General features: G+C 37.9%; 1 protein-coding gene, 1 long non-coding RNA gene and 1 pseudogene across 3 annotated transcripts; 2 read left to right on the top strand and 1 right to left on the bottom strand.

Annotated features, from left to right (window-relative positions):
* Nucleotides 1-3,393: 3,393 nt before the first annotated feature.
* LOC148908812 (glutathione S-transferase Mu 3-like) lies at nucleotides 3,394-8,473 on the top strand (annotated as a pseudogene). The gene is made up of 10 exons (XR_016120720.1): nucleotides 3,394-3,538; nucleotides 3,724-3,799; nucleotides 4,867-4,931; nucleotides 5,189-5,236; nucleotides 5,803-5,887; nucleotides 6,168-6,221; nucleotides 6,511-6,606; nucleotides 6,970-7,059; nucleotides 7,259-7,279; nucleotides 8,182-8,473. The product of XR_016120720.1 is annotated as a glutathione S-transferase Mu 3-like (transcript).
* On the bottom strand, nucleotides 6,812-9,396 carry LOC116306844 (uncharacterized). Its single transcript, XR_004198328.2, has 2 exons — nucleotides 8,750-9,396; nucleotides 6,812-7,071 (listed from the first exon to the last, which is right to left on the bottom strand). It is a non-coding gene; the product is annotated as an uncharacterized LOC116306844 (long non-coding RNA).
* A 42-nt stretch (nucleotides 9,397-9,438) lies between these two features.
* Nucleotides 9,439-17,946, top strand: LOC116306842 (glutathione S-transferase Mu 2). Its single transcript, XM_031716961.2, has 11 exons — nucleotides 9,439-9,625; nucleotides 11,663-11,738; nucleotides 11,906-11,970; nucleotides 12,108-12,155; nucleotides 13,345-13,378; nucleotides 14,130-14,179; nucleotides 14,787-14,840; nucleotides 15,364-15,459; nucleotides 16,502-16,591; nucleotides 17,279-17,299; nucleotides 17,407-17,946. The coding sequence occupies exons 1-11, from the start codon at nucleotides 9,587-9,589 to the stop codon at nucleotides 17,515-17,517; spliced, it is 684 nt and encodes a 227-aa protein (XP_031572821.1). The 5' UTR covers nucleotides 9,439-9,586; the 3' UTR covers nucleotides 17,518-17,946.
* Nucleotides 17,947-18,067: the final 121 nt, after the last annotated feature.

The raw sequence follows: 18,067 nt of genomic DNA on the forward strand, positions 1-18,067 counted from the left end.
CACGAGCGCATTCTCTAGTATTGCCGTACTTATACACGAGCGCTTCTCTAGATTGTCGTACTTATTACACGAGCGCATTCTTAGATGGTCGACTTATTACAACGAGCGCATTCTCTAGATAGTATATTTATTACACGAGCGCATCTATAGAGTGTCGTACTTACTCACACGAGCGCATTCTCTTGATGAGATATAATTTATTACACCGAGCACATTCTATAGATTAGTATTTATTACACGAGCGGGCATTCCTCGAGATTGTCGTTACTTATTCACGAGCGCATCTCTAGATTATTGTATATTTACTACACGAAGGCGCACACCTGGTTATTGTTAGAGGCGCTTTGTTTCCCTCCGTACTTATCGTACTTATTACACGAGTAGATTCGTTATTTTATTCACGAGAGGCATTCTATTAGAGTAGTCGTCTGATTACACGAGCGCCTTCTTAGATGGTTGTACTTATACACGAAGCGAATTCTCTCTAGATTATTTATGACCGATGCGCAATTCTCTAGGATTGTCGTACTTTTACACTAGCGGCAGTTCTCGGGTGATTAGTATATTTATTACACTAGAGCATTCTCTTGATTAGGATATTTATTACACGAGCGGCATTCTCATATTAAGTATATATTATTACACGAGCGCATTCTCTCGATTGTTATATTGATACACTGAAGGTTATTCTCTGAATCCATGCTACTTATTGCACGCACTTCTCTTCAATACGCGCCATCTTTTACGTTAAGACTTTTTATACTGTAAGGCGTAAGACTATAGTCCCCTTCACAGTCCCTGGCCATCTTGAAAGGTAGGCCGTGCCCTGATCGAAAGCGAGACGAAAACGGTGGGCGCGTGCATGATAGGATTACCTTGTAAACACCTTGGACAAGTAATTCACAGTGTATCTTACATTACAAGCTCAGTTTTTTTTCCGTTTCGTCACGCTTCATGGCAAATGGGCACGGATACCTTTAAAGATGCGGGGAACTTTGGTCTTGTGTTGAAGTTTGTTGTTGTTTAATGGGTTTAATAATCTTGGGAGTACTCGATATATCCGCTAACCTTTTTGTCTTGTCTTTTCTTAGGCATACCTTGAGCGGATTGAGGTAGCTTGGTAATGTTTTCCCCGTTCTTCTTGATTGATAAAAACGAATCTAGCTGATCTCTTGAGTGTCTCTATCAATAATGAAGATACAACAATACATGTTTTTAACTTAGTTTTTATCCAAAAACTACCGTTCATCTTAATGCCCGTAAATACAAAGTTGTATAACGAGTGACCAACATTAAAACAAGTAAAAAAAAAAGGAATTAGTGGCATGTCTACCACTAAATATTTTGCTAACTAGAGTGAAGGCATTTACCCATGAAATACAAAATGCTAGTCAACGTGTAATGTCAAAATAGACACAAAAGAAAACAATGAAATTGGGGGTCTACTAAAGTGTATTGGGTTGTGATTCACTGTCTTTAAGTAAAATTGCTTCAGTAATAAACTCAATATAGAGTGAAGGCATTTAACCCATGAAATAGTTTTCTATTTGACTTTTACACGTTGACTAGTATTTTTTATTTCACGGGTTAAATGCCTGCACTAATTTAGGTTATCACTTGAGTCCCATAGATATAGATAGCGAATTTTTGCCTGAGGTATAATCCACTGTTGTTTCTATTGTTTTTATTCCAGGCATTGCCTGCTATTGCAGCCTACATGAAGAGTGACAAGTTCATTACTCGTCCCATCAACAATCCAATCGCTAGATTTACTTGATTCGATTCAGTCTTGGAGATTCAACCATCAGGACGATAAAACAAAATATATCAGACATTCGGTTTCATTTTCGTTTTTTTCTTTCTATTAAACCTCCCTCCTCCTCTCCTCTCCTCTCCTCTCCTCTCCTCTCCTCTCCTCTCCTCTCCTCTCCTCTCCTCTCCTTTCCCCTCCTCTCCCGAAACGGAAAGAAAAATCATCATCAAGTTTGTCGTTATAAATATCTACATTGCCATTATTTTTAATTATTCTGAATTCCTATATAAGAATTACTGTACGATTGGTTAATTTTTGCCACCAAAAACTGGGATCACAAACTGTTATCTTAATTTTAAACTTCACCACAGGTAGCCCCCAACGCTTCAACCCGTCAAAACGCTTTATAAAAGAATGAATGAAAGCATTGATGGGAGTATTTTATATTTGCAAGACAGTTACAAATCAGCTTTTAATTGTGCTTGAAAATATTTCCATAATGTTTATTTCATAGAAAGCAAACCATATGAAGTTCGAACCCCAAAATAAGGGGACTATTCATTAATTATGCCTCAGGGTGGGCTGGAGGAAAATCGAAAAAACCTTGGAAAAATTCACAACCCCTCCATTTCTATCTAAAAAAAATTTTTTTGGCCCCCCCCTCCTTGTGACCTTTTAGACACCTTAATTATTTGCTTCAAACCCCCCCCCCCCCCCCCCGGTTAAGTCAGCAAATACTAAGCCCCCCCCCTTCTTTGTGTGATTTGTTTTGCAATGGAAGTGAGTCATATAAAAGATCTATAGACGCTCCCTATGTAGGCTATAGAAAAGGTCTGAACTTATTTGCTAATTTAGGTAAAAAACAAGCTAAAATAAGACTTATTTGGGCTTCCTGTGCGTGTCACGCGAAAGAATACCACAGGAAGCCCACAATATTACAAAGTATTGTCGGAGTTTTCCATGAGTTTCGAAAAAAAAAAAATCGAATAAGATTCATACTGACACTAGGAAAAAATCATGCTAGGAATAAAAAGATTTTTACGGAAGCCCTGGAGGGACATTCATACTTTGCACTTCGCACTTCTTATTTCACATATTTAAGTGGAAACTTCACACTTCATTCTTCACGCTTCACATTTCACACTTCATAATTCACACTTAAAATTTCAGTTATCAAAATGTACTTCGGACTTAGTGTGCATTTCAGAAAATCAGACAAGAAGCTCGAAAACATACAGATATGGTAAGTCTATTTTTGCTAGGTAGGTCCATTTACTAGGTATGTAAGACTAAACTTTTTTGTTTTATTTTCTTTCTTTCTGTTTTTTTTTAGGTCGTGATCAGGTGGTTCTTTACTATCATTTTCGTTGTATACGTTGTTGGCACCGCAGAGACACAAGTGTTGCCACGGTACACTTTTTCTCATCTCCAAGGTTATCAAAGAGAAGAAATGGGAAGAGATGACTTGATTGTCAACTATTTTAATCAAGGATATTCCTATAATGAAATAATTTTCACATTATTAAGTGTTCCTTACATATGTGAAATAAGAAGTGCGAAGTGCGAAGTGCGAATGTGAATGTCCCTCCAGGGCTTCCGTAGATTTTAGTTAAATATGTACCCAAAAAACGTTCGCACATTCAAATCCCGTAAACCACAGGGAACCCATAATTTCAATACCACCATTGATAGACATTCTATAAGTTGCTATAATACAGGTAGGAAAAAATCTCACAAATCACACTGAAGATGGCTCCTATTTTCGGATACTGGGATATCAGAGGGGTAAGTATTATAGATTTGAACATTTTCGACATTATTTTCATCTTTGAAGGAGGAGAAACGTGTACACGTGGCCAACATACTGTATGCGTTCAGATTATACTATCTTGATTGATTATTTGTGTATACCCAAGAAACGTTCTGAATAAAGGAGCAGTTATTAACTTATTTGTTTTCCTTTTATGCAGCTTGCCCAACCAATTCGTCTGTTAATGCATTATGTTGGAATGGAGTTTGAAGACAAGCGATACAGTTGTGGCCCTGGTAAGTGAGTTGAATAGACCTTTTCAGCTTCGTTTCTTTTTTTTGTGTGTGTTTGTGCACATTTCAGACCATATGTGACGCCACTCTTGGGAGTTGATTCTTTCATGGGTAAATATTTTAACATGTTCGTCATAAAAGAACAATTCTCAAGGGAATGTCACGTGGTCTGAAATGGGCAATACTCCATTTTACAGTTCCGTTCAGTGACCACAAATAATAGTTGTAAGTTGAGGCTGGAGTTTCCGTGCATAGCAAAACTATACTTTTTATCATGCACGGCAACTCCAACCTCGGCTTGGAACTATTATTCATGGTCATTGAACGGAACTGTAAAATGGAGTATTTGCATACGAAGGTGAAGAGGTCTATTGTACCTCTTTTTCCTGCAACCATATGTCATTTATTGTGCACCAACAGGGAGGGCAGAACAGTTTTTAAAGTGGGGAGAGCATTCCATCTTTCTTTCATTCCTTTTTTTCTTTTTTCATTACTTCTTTTCTTCGCATTCTGTCATTTTTTCGATCAGTGTATTGCATTACCGTAAATCCTCTATTTAGCCCCCCCTCTCAAATAAGCCCCCCCTCTCTAATAAGCCCCCCCTTTTTAAAGGAAGAAATTTGTTACACCCCCCCCCCCCTCCCCCTTTCACAACTATAGAATCACATGTACTGATTAAAGGTGATTTATTAAAGTCTTGGTTGTTCAGAACATTTCTTTTTAGCTTGCTTTGTTAATGTTACCATGTTTTAGTTTTGCTATTCACAATAATCATAAATTATACTTGAGAGACTAACACAGGTGAATCAAATAATAAAAATGCCATGTACATCACTATAACATATAGATTATGCAAGACGGTCAATAGTAATGGTTCCATTTAATCCTGAGTTACAATCATATTACATACTGCGTTTCGACTAAATCAATAAGCCCCCCCTCTCGATTAAGCCCCCCCTCTGCAATAAGCCCTACCTCAAACGTGCCTGAAATAAATAAACCCCCCAGGGGCCTAAATAGAGGATTTACGGTATGTTTGAAATGACATCTCTATAATTTACCAACTGCAGCCCCAGATTACAGCAGAGAAAGCTGGTTGAAAGAAAAGTTCACCCTTGGACTTGACTTCCCAAATGTAAGTTTAAAGAATATTTAAATGCCCTGGTATACGTACCTGTGTTCTTTAGCTACTAAATTCTAATAGCAGATGGGTGTGACATATATTGTAGCCTGGAATACATGTGGACCTCAGCATCAAAATAAGGATGTAGTAGTGTCATTTTTAGTGGACCAGGAGGGGGAGGGAGGGAGTGCATAAATAAATATTGGGTTCTAAGTGTCTGCTTAATATATATAACTGGTTTAATGGTTGCTGATTATTTATCATTCCAGCTTCCCTATTACATTGATGGTGACATCAAGATTACCCAAAGTGGTGCTGTAAGTACACATTATCACGGTTGCAAAGTTTAACCCAGACATTGTTAATAGTTAATTAACTCCTGGTTGAATCATGAGGCATTACGGCATTTCGTGCAAATACTGGCTTTCTCCCACTGAATTTATGATTACTAATTATGGGGGGGGGGGGGGGGGGGGGAGCTAGAGTTTACTAAGCAAAGAAAACTTTACTCTGACAAAGGACTGACTTCAGAAACATCAAAGGAAACATAAAGCTGAAATAGACCTGTGTTCCTGGACTATCAGATTCATTTACCCAGGGTTAGCCTTGATTTTCACAGTACAGAATATTCATGTGTTCCAGTGAAGGTCTGTGGAATTTCAAAGTGTTTGTATTGTTGACGTTGTACATTCTAATCTTTACCTTACCGTTGGTATTTGTGAATACTTAGACACTGATATACAAGGCTAAGCATGAGTTAATGAGTCTGTAATCAAGGAACACAGCGTTAATTTGGAACTAGAAAAACATCTTTTTCCGCAGACTATTTTTGAACTTATTTATTGATTCATTGATGTCTCATTCAATCCTAAATATTTTTCAGATTCTTCGTCACATTGCAAGGAAGAAAAAATCTTTGTGGTGAGACAGAGAAAGAGAGAATCATAGTGGACATGATGGAAAATCAGGTACAGTAGCTATGGCTTGTTCTATCTAGATTGCATAGAGTTTGAAAATAGTATCCACACTATTCCTATTAAGAGTTAAGAATAGGGCCAGTCATCTGACAATTATATACATGTCATTTTATGGCGTCCAGTCGCTTTGACCAACTGGTAATGTTGAGTCAGAAACATAGTATGGCCAAGCTAAAACTAACTTATTGGTCAGCATGACCGATGCCTGACCAGCTGTTATTCTAAGCTGTGCCTGTTGAATCTATATATATATATATTTATTTATTGTCAGATACAGGATTTTCGGTCTGGTTTCTCTGCACTGTGCTACCGCAGTGAAAACTTTGTAAGTATATTCATGATTATGTAAGACGCCAATAAATATACCAGCTAGGAAGCTATGAATGATCGAGTAACTTTGGCCCAAAAAAAATCCATTGTTATTGTACTTTAGTTGGAAATATTGGATTTTGCAGAGGACTTTCGCTTAGCAAAAGCACGGAATGTGGAGGAAAGAAAAACAAAGAGCAGGAGAGAACCAAAAATCAACTTACTCAAATAAGATAGCAACTACAAGGATATATAAATTTTTTCTATTTCTATCATAATTCATTTATTTATTTTTCTCTAATTAGGATGAAGAAAAGCCAAAATATCTCAAAAATGTCGTTCCTAAAATCAAAGCGTTTGCAGACTTCCTTGGTGAGAAGAAGTATCTTGTTGGAGACAAGGTGAATAAAAATTAGTCCAGAAACTAAAAAAAGATGTCAAATTAACTCCATGCCAAAACCAATGCCAATGCAAATTAAAGCAATTAAGTCAGGATGCAACTAATGCTCATGCAGTTGCATCAACAAGTTTTTGCTCATCGTGGTAAATAAATAAGTTAGCAGATAATAATGATAATAATAATAATGATAATAATGATGATGATGATGATAATGATGATGATATTTATTCAGGGTGTCCATAACACCATAGAGAAGATTAATAATCAGCGTTCCTTCTGCTCTTTCAAACTCCATCTACAGATCTTCATATACTATTTGATATCGTTAAAGTTTCAGTATCATTGAATCATTATTTTATCCCAGATCACATTCGTGGACTTTATGCTGTACGAAACTCTTGATCATCACAAGGTGTTTGATGCTTCTCTGTTGGAGCCCCATGCGAATCTTAAGGTAGGGATTCTGCTGTGAATATACAAATAACATAATGCGTTTGCATTTGCAAATCGTGTGGATATTGCACGAGCACATTCTCTTGATTATTATGCCTATTATGCAAGTGTATTCTCTTGATTGTTCTACTTATTACACGACTGCATTTTCTATTTTGGTATAATTGTCGCTAACCTATAGTTTGGTCTTCGATTTTTAGGCATATCTTGAGCGTATTGAGGTAAGTCTTATATATATATAAAATGAAATAGAAAACCGTTTCTGTTTTCTGTCTGGGGGAAAACGTTAGTGCGCGCGGTCCCGAGCATTTGTGTGCGTTAGGCCCGTTCATACGCCGCTCTATTCAATTGTTTTGGAGCAACTGCTGATTCAGATGGCAAACGTATAATTTTTCGAACTAAATTAGGCTCTTGTGCCGCACGTAATCGATAAACTAAGTACGGCAAATAGGCCATTTGCAGGAAATAATCACATGCATGTTACTAGATGGCAAAAAGAAAACCTTTGGCTGAATAGCTAGTGGGAGACTTCAGTTCCCTGCTCCATCTTGAAAGCTAGCCGTGCCTTTGCATCATTGTCTGCATCGAAGTGAGAGGAAAGTCAGCTTGGAGTGATAGAGACAGGTGAATAATTGTCCAAGGTGTTGAAAAGGTCTCTATCATTGCAAGCTCACCGTTCGTCTCGCTTCAATGCAAAGATGCCTACCTTTCAATGTCGTCACGCAACGCTTTCTCCCCTACTCAGGGAGACTATTAAAGGGAACTGTGAAGGGGACTATTGATTCGTTAGCAAAGTGATAAATCAGCACGTGACTGTTCGTTGCTTATGAGTCAGTTTGGCTTTATACCTGCAGTTTCAATTTCATAAGGCAAACACGTTAAGTTGGCAAGGGCTTGCCGCATTATGCGAGACTGGACGGCCTCTGATTTATACACCATTTCATCAATTAGGTTTGCTACAAGAGTAGAGCTGCGTATTGAACGGGACTTACCTATTGATTTGAAATTTCGAGAGACGGCGCATTACGTGCTAAAGCCACTTGTGTAATTTGCAATATGAATTCTCCATAAACCTATAAGCACGAATCTGTAATGCCAGTTATTTCTATTGATTTTTCCCCAGGCATTGCCTGCCATTGCAGCCTACATGAAGAGTGACGACTTCATTTCTCGACCTATCAATAATACGATCGCTAAATTCCGATGAATTGCGATATCACAGATTAGTTTTAATGTAATGACAAGAATATTTTTAGGGGAATTCTCAGGGGAATGCGGGGGGATTCACAGGAAACTTTTTAAAAAATGATTTTAGCCGTCCCCCTTTCGCTCAGTAAGAATTTCATGACCCTCCTATTAAGTCAACAAGGAAAAGCTTTTGGCAAATTAAAAAGGTTTGACCCATTGAAAAAGTACCGTGTTTCTTAGTATTATTTATAATTCTTTAAATTGCTGCTTGAAAGATCGCCGTTCTCACGTACTGAGCTAAGCTACTAGTCTCCCTCGCATCCGTAGCGTTGCGTGACGACCGACACTAAAAACGGATGCGAGGGAGACTACTAAGCTACATGCTCAAAATTATTTCCTTTTCTGTACCTGTATTTCATTTCGTCTAACACTGAACATATTTACGTAGAGTTTGATTTTTCAAATTCCATTTTCCCCCATATTTTAACTATTTATTAAATTACCTGTACTCACAAATGATCGAGGGTCCGATGAATGGAAGCAATGGATCGATGCCAGGACTACAGCTGCGTATTCAGCTTCGCAATTTTATGAATGCTCCAAGGTACCCTGCGAGCAGAGGCTCCACGGAGGGTCAGAAAAAAAACCTCTGCTCGCAGGGTAGCTCCAAGGAAGCATCTGCCGGACTAGATTCTTTGAAAGATTATATTCCTTTGACTACATTCTTCGCCATATTTACTAGAACTTGTCTTATGTATTGGGATCAACGTTCAGTCTTTGGAGTAAAATTGAAAAAGATATTTGAGCTGAGATTTAACATTTTTGACATTTTGTTTCGTCCCTTGTATACGATCAATTTTCCTACAGGTTTAGACGTCCAGGTTAGATCCTTCAAACAGGTTATTTCCTGATTATATATTAAGTTATCGACTGACTTGCGTGATATCAGGTGAACGTGCGATTCGAGTTGTGCTCTCGCCGAGGTAAGCTTTGAAACATCTAAAGGATTTCCCCTGATGTTACATTGTAATCCGGAACAATTCATGATTACGAATCCTAACATACAATCGTTTCGAGAAACTTCCACCAAATTTTTTGATATTATACTTGCGTTTCAACTGGATCTTTACCATGTACGAGTAAAAGTACTTTCAAGATAACCCGTTTTACACGTTTGACCTGGTAGTTTGACGAATTGGAATCCCGGATTTTGACAGCCTCCCGCTCTACTCAATCAAAGTTACAGTAGCTGGGGTCGTCATTCGCCAGAATTCCGCAGTGCACTGAACTCCTAAATATTCGCGTGGAAAACTTTTGGAGCTTTGAACAGCACATCTGAAATGTCGAAACCAGCTATTGGATACTGGAATGTCCGTGGGGTAAGTGGTCATAAAAATCTACGAAAACTAATTTATTTCTTATACTGGTAGTTTAGTAAATTTTGTGTTTACATTCTTGTGCAAAGGTTTTGGAAATGTAGACTGTACAGCCTAGGATTGTTTCGTCGAGTTTAAGACCTTTTTCGCGCTCAAAACTTGAATGTTTTTAGCAATAATTGGAGATTTTCTAACATTCAATGAAGAAGGAATGATTTGCAACGCGATATGTTTATTTTGAAAACTGACATTCTTTTTCATATATACAATGAATACAAGCTTATAAAACTTTTCCATTTTAAATTTTCAGTAGTATCGTATCCCATAGCTTTTTATAACCTTGTTTCGAAAGATTGACAACCCGTTCGTCAGTGACTGACGATACAGTACCAAAGTCTAGAAATCTTTCTTGCGTATTAAGATTCAAATTCGTGACCCAAGAATGTTCAATAAATTATTAACTACACCTTTTGCCGTTCATTAACAGAAAATGTACATTCATTTGTGCCAATAGTTGTATCAATAACGTGTAATGTACTTTCATCAACACCACAAGTAACATCATTAGCGCGGATCAACTTTCAATAACGATAATTGAATATGCGTGTACATTCATAGGCATCAATGGACAATCAATAGCGCGTTCGTACATTCATATGCGCGGAATGTATTTTCTTGTGCGCGAAATTCAACTTCAATAACACCAAAAGACATACAATTGCATTTATGGACAATCATTTACCCAAAAGTGAAAATTCATTAGTGCTATTAGCATAATCATTGACAATCAATAACGCGCTTGGACAATCATGAGGGTCAACGTTATATTCTATAGCGCGGTTTGACAAACATTTGCATGATTCGAATGAACAATAAGAGAAATAAAACAATCATTAGCGATTTTTAAAAAAAAACTATTTTAGCCTTCAATTTCTTCGCCATTTATACATCGTGGCAAATACGTTTGCATATATCTGAACCACTGATCACATTTAGCGATAGCGATGGTTGCCACATTTCTCTGGAACCCTTCCATTAGCAACTGCTTTCTGTAGTGACCTAGAGCAATCTCTTTTCGTCTTGCCTTAGCCCGATAGTTCGTATGTTGTTGGATCTCTGGACGGCTGATGTCGGCTTTAATTGCTGCTTTAAGTGAGCTAATTGCTATTCTCCTACGCAGCCGCTATTATGGAGGCAGTTTCCTGAGCTTTTTATATGTTTTAAAGTGATAAAAAAGAACATCGCTAATGATTGTTTTATTTCTCTTATTGTTCATTCGAATCATGCAAATGTTTGTCGAACCACGCTATAGAATATAACGTTGACCCTCATGATTGTCCAAGCGCGTTATTGATTGTCAATGATTATGCTAATAGCACTAATGAATTTTCACTTTTGGGTAAATGATTGTCCATAAATGCAATTGTTTGTCATTTTGGTTTAATTGAAGTTGAATTTCGCACACAAGAAAATACAATTCGCGCATATGAATGTACAAACGCGCTATTGATTGTCCATTGATGCCTATGAATGTACACGCATATTCAATTATCGTTATTGAAAGTTGATCCGCGCTAATGATGTTACTTGTGGTGTTGATGAAAGTACATTACACGTTATTGATACAACTATTGGCACAAATGAATGTACATTTTCTGTTAATGAACAGCAAAAGGTGTACTTGAAAGACTAATTTATGCCCCAAGCGGCCGTTTGCTTGCGGTAAACATAAATATTTAAAGTGATGATACGTTTTATTTTAATTCTATAATTTGAACTAAATTATTTAGGGACACTCCGTTAGTGTAGAATAAAGATACACATCCTTAACAAGCGTGATGCTAGAAAAACTTAAAATGATTCGGAATGTTTTTTTAATTTAGAAAAATAAGACTTGAAAATAGTTCCCAGAATAGAAAAGTGCATGGGCTTCGTAGAGGTTTCTAATACGGCAGGCATGCGCATTTGAGAGTAACGTTTGCTTTTACTTGCTTTTCTTGTAAGGAAGGCTGTGATCTAATCATTTTGTTTTGTCTGCAGCTCGCTGAAGGCATCTTATACTTGTTGAACTACACTAAGACCGACTACGAACTAGTGGAATACGTTACTGGAGATGGTAAGTTGCGTGACGGAAGGGGATAACACAAACATGCATTGAAAGTTACCTTTATTTTCACCAACGCGAAGTCAGGGCACGACTTACTGACGGCTAACTGTTCTTTGTAGTCTTGTTTGGCAACGATGCATCCAACTTATTCATAGTTTCTTTGTTATTGTGCGCAGGTCCAGACTATAACAAGGATGGCTGGCTTTCTGTAAAGGAAAAACTTGGTCTTCCATTCCCAAATGTAAATAACAAAATGCTTCAGCCGTATGAACTACTTCCGACGAATTCCGATTCGGCCGACTCAAGAGAAAATCACTCTTAAGAGAGTATTTTTTCACGTTTCTGTAGTGCTAATTTTTCTTCTTCTCCAATTATTAGTTACCTTACTACGTTGAAGGAGATTTGAAGTTTACCCAAAGTCTAGCAGTAAGTATACTTATATTAGAGAGTTTTAGATTGACGCCAGTTGATCAGTGAAAAATTCTTCTAAATAACTGAAAAGGAATCGCAAAAAAATCCAAGTAGTAGAAAAACAAAAGAATATTTTTTTTTGTGAAATGAAAGTTTGCATCAGGTAAAGTAAAATACAACAAAAAACGATGAAAACGTGGTAACGTTTGCCGTTTGCGGGAAGAAAAAAGTCAATCTAAAACTCTTTATTAACTTTGAATCTCCGACATAAAAGACTCTTTTAGCTTAGGCGCAATGCTTTCCCATTTCAGACCACTTGTCATTCCCTAGAGTATCATTTCTTTGTTTAATGGTTTTGGGGTACAGACCTCTTTACCTTGGGTGTATTGTTTTCTCATTCCAGACCACGTGTCATTCCCTAGAGTATTATTTCTTTGTTTAATGGTTTTGGGGTACAGACCTCTTTAGCTTGGGTGTATTGTTTTCTCATTTCAGACCATGTGTCATTCCCTAGAGTAGTATTTCAGTGTTTAACGGTTGCACATGAGAATAAGACACATGAATATGGATACAACTATAACAAAGAATCTTATTCTCAAGAGAATGACACATGGTTTGAAATGGTCTATCATAACAAGATGGATTTTCTCAAACTATACAACTTTTCTTACTTCAATAACAAGATGCATTATGATCTAGATTCATTAAAAACAACACCATATAAGGCATGATGAACAAAAGATGTTTATACCCAAGCTAGACCACAATGCACTAATTTCGCTTTCTCAAAAGAAACTGGGACTCGTACCTAGGCGGATTTGCTCGGATCACTTGAATCTTTGGGCGAGGGTTTTTCTAAAATTTATTTAATCATGTGATGAGCGCCACAGGTTTGTTAGCCACTGGCTACCCTCTGGAGTAAAACAAGGACGACTTTATTTAGTTTAAAGGCTCGCTTTAGAAGTTTGTAATCGTCACCGCGTTATGGCGCGCTCTGATTTGTTTAAAACTGTGCTGTATCAGTAAACTTGGTACGTTGCTAACGCCATCCGCGCACAGGCGCCTGCTTCGCAAAATAGAGAGAACATCATGGAAAACTTCATCTTTACATTTGTTTTCTTTCTGCATAATTTAAGTAATAGAACAGCTTTTTTAATTGTGACCAGAAATTTTTTTTTACTTGTTACTTTTCATTCATTTCTAGATAATGCGACACATCGCAAGCAAACATGATCTTTGTAAGTACCGCTCTTATCGTAACAAGTCAATATTTAAAAAAGCACGTTATCTTTCTCAAGTCGAATGCAAGAGATCATAGTGAAGCCACTTAACCCGTGAAATAGATATAGGACTAATGCGCGTTAGTAGGCCCGAATTCCATTGTTTTCTTTTGTGTCTACCGTATATACTCGAATAAGCGCCTCCCCCGAATAAGCGCCCTCATTGGACAAAAAAATTAATAAGCGCCTCCCCCGAATAAGCGCGTCGCACATTAAGGGGGCGCTTATTCGGAGAATTGTGCATATTGCTACAATCTGACTAAATCGCTCACATTTTAATGAACAAAAGTTGATAGAACACATGTACACCACGTTAATATATAGAAAATTAACATAAGTGCTTCTTCTCGTTATAGTATACTAATACCAGTACTGTTGTAGTAGTATAACATTGATACTAAAGAAAAGCATACTTTGACAGTTGTGTACGCGTTTCCTCCCATTAAATAAGCGCCTCCCTCGATAAGCGCATCCGCCGAATAAGCGCCCCGTTCTAGACGTGAAAATTTTAATAAGCTCCGGGGCGCTTATTCGAGTAAATACGGTATTTGACTTTTACACGTTGACTAACCTTTTTTATTTAACGGGTTAAATACCTTCACTCTAACATCATTCAGGATCAAAAAAGTGTAGCTTATTCAAATTACAATGGTTTATGATCCTGGTAGAAACATTGCTTGATTTTTTACTCTAATTGTTCTTTTCTCAGGTGGAAAAACCGTAGAACAAAGAGCGTTCTGTGATTGCCTTAGTCTAGAAGTGAGTCACAATTGGCACGATAAAATATTATAGTGATTTATGAGCTTCATCAGTACTTCGATCCGAGATGATAACAGATGACCATAATACATACATTGGTGTTGTTACTGCTGATGGTGATGATGATGATGGCGGTGATGGTAGTGATGATGGTGGCAGTGATGGTTATTGGGATGATGCTGATGGCGGTGATGATGATGATGATGATGATGATGGCAGTGATGGTGGAGATAATGATGCTGGTTGTTTGGGGTAATGGTGATGATGATGATAGCAGTGATGGTGGAGGTAGTGATGCTGGTTGTTAGGGGTAATGGTGATGATGATGGTGGTGATGATGATGGCGGTGATGATGGTGATAATGATGATGGCGGTGATGGTGGAGGTAGTGATGCTGGTTGTTAGTGGTAATGGTGATGATGATGATGGCAGTGATGGTGGAAGTAGTGATACTGGCTGTTTCGGGTAATGGTGATTATGATGATAGCAGTGATGGTGGAGGTAATGATGCTGGCTGTTGCGGGTAATGAAAGCGGTGTCGGTAATGATAGAGTTGTAGTGGATTATTCTTTTAGTTTTATTAAAAACAGCGATTTTCTTTTCGTAGTCTTTAGATTTCATCCTGGGTTTTGTCAAGGCAACCTACTTCTGCCAGAATTTTGTAAGTAATAGAAATAAGAAAAAGAAATAACGAACTAAAGAATGAATAAATGAAAGCAGAAAGGATGGTAGGAACGAAGGAAGAAGAAAAGGAGGGCATAAATAAATGAAGGAAAGAAGGAAGTAGGCAGGAGGAATGAATTAAGAAAGGAAGAAAGGAAGAAAGAAAGGAAGGAAGGAAGAAAGCAAGCAAGGAAGAAAGGATGGAAGGAGGGAAGGAAGAAATTAAAGAAAGAATGAAGAATTCAAACAGAGAAGGAAAAAAGGTACTATAGGAAATACTCTGCTGTCTTGTAGTTTTATTCTTGCCACTGATACAGAGCTCTTAAGCTTGGGCGTTATGCGTTCCCATTTCAGAGCAAGCGTCATTTCCTAGAGTATCACTTCTTTGCTTAACAGTGGCACATGAGAAGACAAACATCCATACAGCTCAAACAAAGAATCTTGTTCTCAAGAGAATGACACGTGGTCTGCCTGTAAAAACATTATGCTCAAGCTAACGAGGTGTATTTTCCGTATCGTAGGACGAAGATATCAAAGTATACTTGAAGAACATTCGCACCAACGTCAAAAGATTTGCTAACTATCTGGGAGAGAAACCTTACATGACAGGCCAGGATGTGAGCTGAATAAAAATACTAGTTTACAAGAATAGCTTGATCGTTAAATAACTATACAATATTGGTGCAATTTTCATAGACATGCGACTTCTGTGCCTCCGAGTTGCACGCTAAAATTTGTTTTTTTCGCTGCCGCCAGTCAAAAATATGAGGTAGTATGAGGTACCGACTGATTAGGTTTGATTGACGGCAGCGAAAGACCAAATTTCTGGCTGCAACTGGGAGACACAGAGTTCGCATGTTTATGAAAATTGCAGTAACATTAATACACTTGACTTACTATACTCATCCACTGCTTTCCTTCGGTCCGAAAGCTTCAAATTCGTAGTCGTACTGTAGCCGTATCGTATCTTACCGTAGCCGTAACTACGCGTTGTAATTGCGACGAATCACATGCGAAAGTGGGAAGCCATTTCAATGTCGCGGCATGTCGTACCGCGTACGTGCTGTAATTCAGTACCGTATGTTTCCCACTCTTACGATAACCATTCTTACGGGAAGCCATTTCGATGTCTTGGCATGTCGTACCGTGTACGTGTTGTAATTCAGTACCGTTTGTTTCCCACTCTTACGACAACCATTCTTATGGGAAGCCATTTCGATGTCGCGGCATGTCGTACCGTGTACGTACTGTAAGTCAGTACCGTTTGTTTCCCACTCTTACGATAACCCATCTTATGGGAAGCCATTTCAATGTTACGGCATGGTGTACCGTGTACGTGGCGTAAGTCAGTACCGTGTTTCCCACTCATACGAAAACTGTAATTGTAATTGCGACGAATCACATGCGAAAGTGGGAAGCCATTTCAATGTCTAGGCATGTCGTACCGTGTACGTGCTGTAATTCAGTACCGTATGTTTCCCACTCTTACGATAACCAATCTTTTGGGAAGCCATTTCAATCTTACGGCATGGCGTACCGTGTACATAATGCTTTAAGTCAGTACAGTGTTTCCCACTCATACGAAAACTGCTCTAAGACTGGAAGCTCTGGCAACATATCTGTAATTTATGATCATTTTATCTTTGGGTATCTTTCTAGATCACTTTCGCTGACTTCATGTTCTGGGAAGCCATGGACCAGCTTCGTACTCTTGACCCTACTGTCTTTGATGAGCATCCAAACCTCAAGGTAAGGATCAAGTAATCACGACAGCTGTTGTACCGGTTAATAGACCTTTATATCTCAGGCGTAATGTTTTCCCATTTCAGACCATGTGTCATTCCCTACAGTATCATTTCTTTGTTTAACGGTTGCGCATGTTGCCTCAATCAAACAATCCTATTCTCAAGGAAATGACGTGGTCTGAAATGGGGAAACATTGCGCCCAAGATAAAGAGGATTATTTGATGCATGGGTGACGTTAACTGCTTGCCTCTCACCGCTATGGTATAGGTTCGAGCAGCGCAGACTGGATCATATTTGAGTCGAGATATTTTGATTTGTTGTTCTCCCCCTTTTGCCACGAGGGTTTTCTCCGGGTTCTCCTGTTTCCTTCCTTCCAATCAACATGCGAGTTGAGTGTTATATGTTGTGAATATGGTTGTAAAATATTAGTAAATTCTTGTATCATATGTGAGTTGAGTTTGTCTGATGTGTTTTTCTCTCTCCTGCTACGGGAGTTTCTTCGGCTTTTCCGGTTTTTTCCCCTCAGTAACATGCAACATTTGAGTTGAGTGTTATATGTTGCAAATACAAAATGTTTGATGCATGCATTTGTTTAGATGTCCGAAAACATTTGATATTTCGCGCAATGGTTTACTTTTATGCTGGAAATAAAATATTGATACAACACGTTTGTAATTTTTGTTGTTGCAGAACTACATGAAAAGGATAGCAGTAAGTAACACCTCTTGCTTGTAGACTAGTAATATGTATGCCTGCCTGCCTGCCTGCCTGCCTGCCTTTTTACTTCATATATCTGTTGTTGTTTTTTAATATTACAGGAATTGCCTGGAATGAAAGAATATCTATCTTTTCAAGAGTCAAGTGCTCGTCCAATCAGCAACAAGATGGCCAAATGGGGAACCAAGTTCATTGCCAGGCCTAGCAACTAAGAACAAGAGCGAGAAACAGCCGAACGCAATTCGTGTTTATTGACTGCATTCTTGATGGATATAAAACGATCATGGTTCATAAACCCTTTTCAAGTGATTATCTTAATACGAGGTTAACCAGTAAATACAAAACGAAGTGGCACAAATTTATCAAGTGTGATTTATTTTATATGTCGTTAGCTTCACATTCAAAATAATTTTGAAAGGGTTACCTCTTGATTATTCATCACTATTTTTAATTATTAATATGTTATTCTTCGATTGCACGTTACGTCATCGCGGCCATGTTGGTGCCATTTAACAAAAGATTTCTCATGAGCATCCATTGTTAACGGCACCACAATGGACGCCATGCTTTTGTCTTTTGACTCTCTTGAGAATGCTTGCAACCGATCAATTGATGATATAATTAAACATTTGCCCAAACTATGGTAGTTTTATTAGAATTTTGTACAAACTATACTCCGTCTATGCATAGCACAATCCGTTCAAAACAAATTAACTCGACCTTTTAATTTCTACTATTTATAAAACAAGGCTTGTATTTTAC

This window comes from Actinia tenebrosa, unplaced genomic scaffold, assembly GCF_029948245.1.
Source record: "Actinia tenebrosa isolate PJP-AT-01 unplaced genomic scaffold, QUT_ActTen_1.0 PGA_scaffold3__52_contigs__length_22856419, whole genome shotgun sequence".
In the NCBI taxonomy this organism is placed as follows: Eukaryota; Metazoa; Cnidaria; class Anthozoa; order Actiniaria; family Actiniidae; genus Actinia; species Actinia tenebrosa.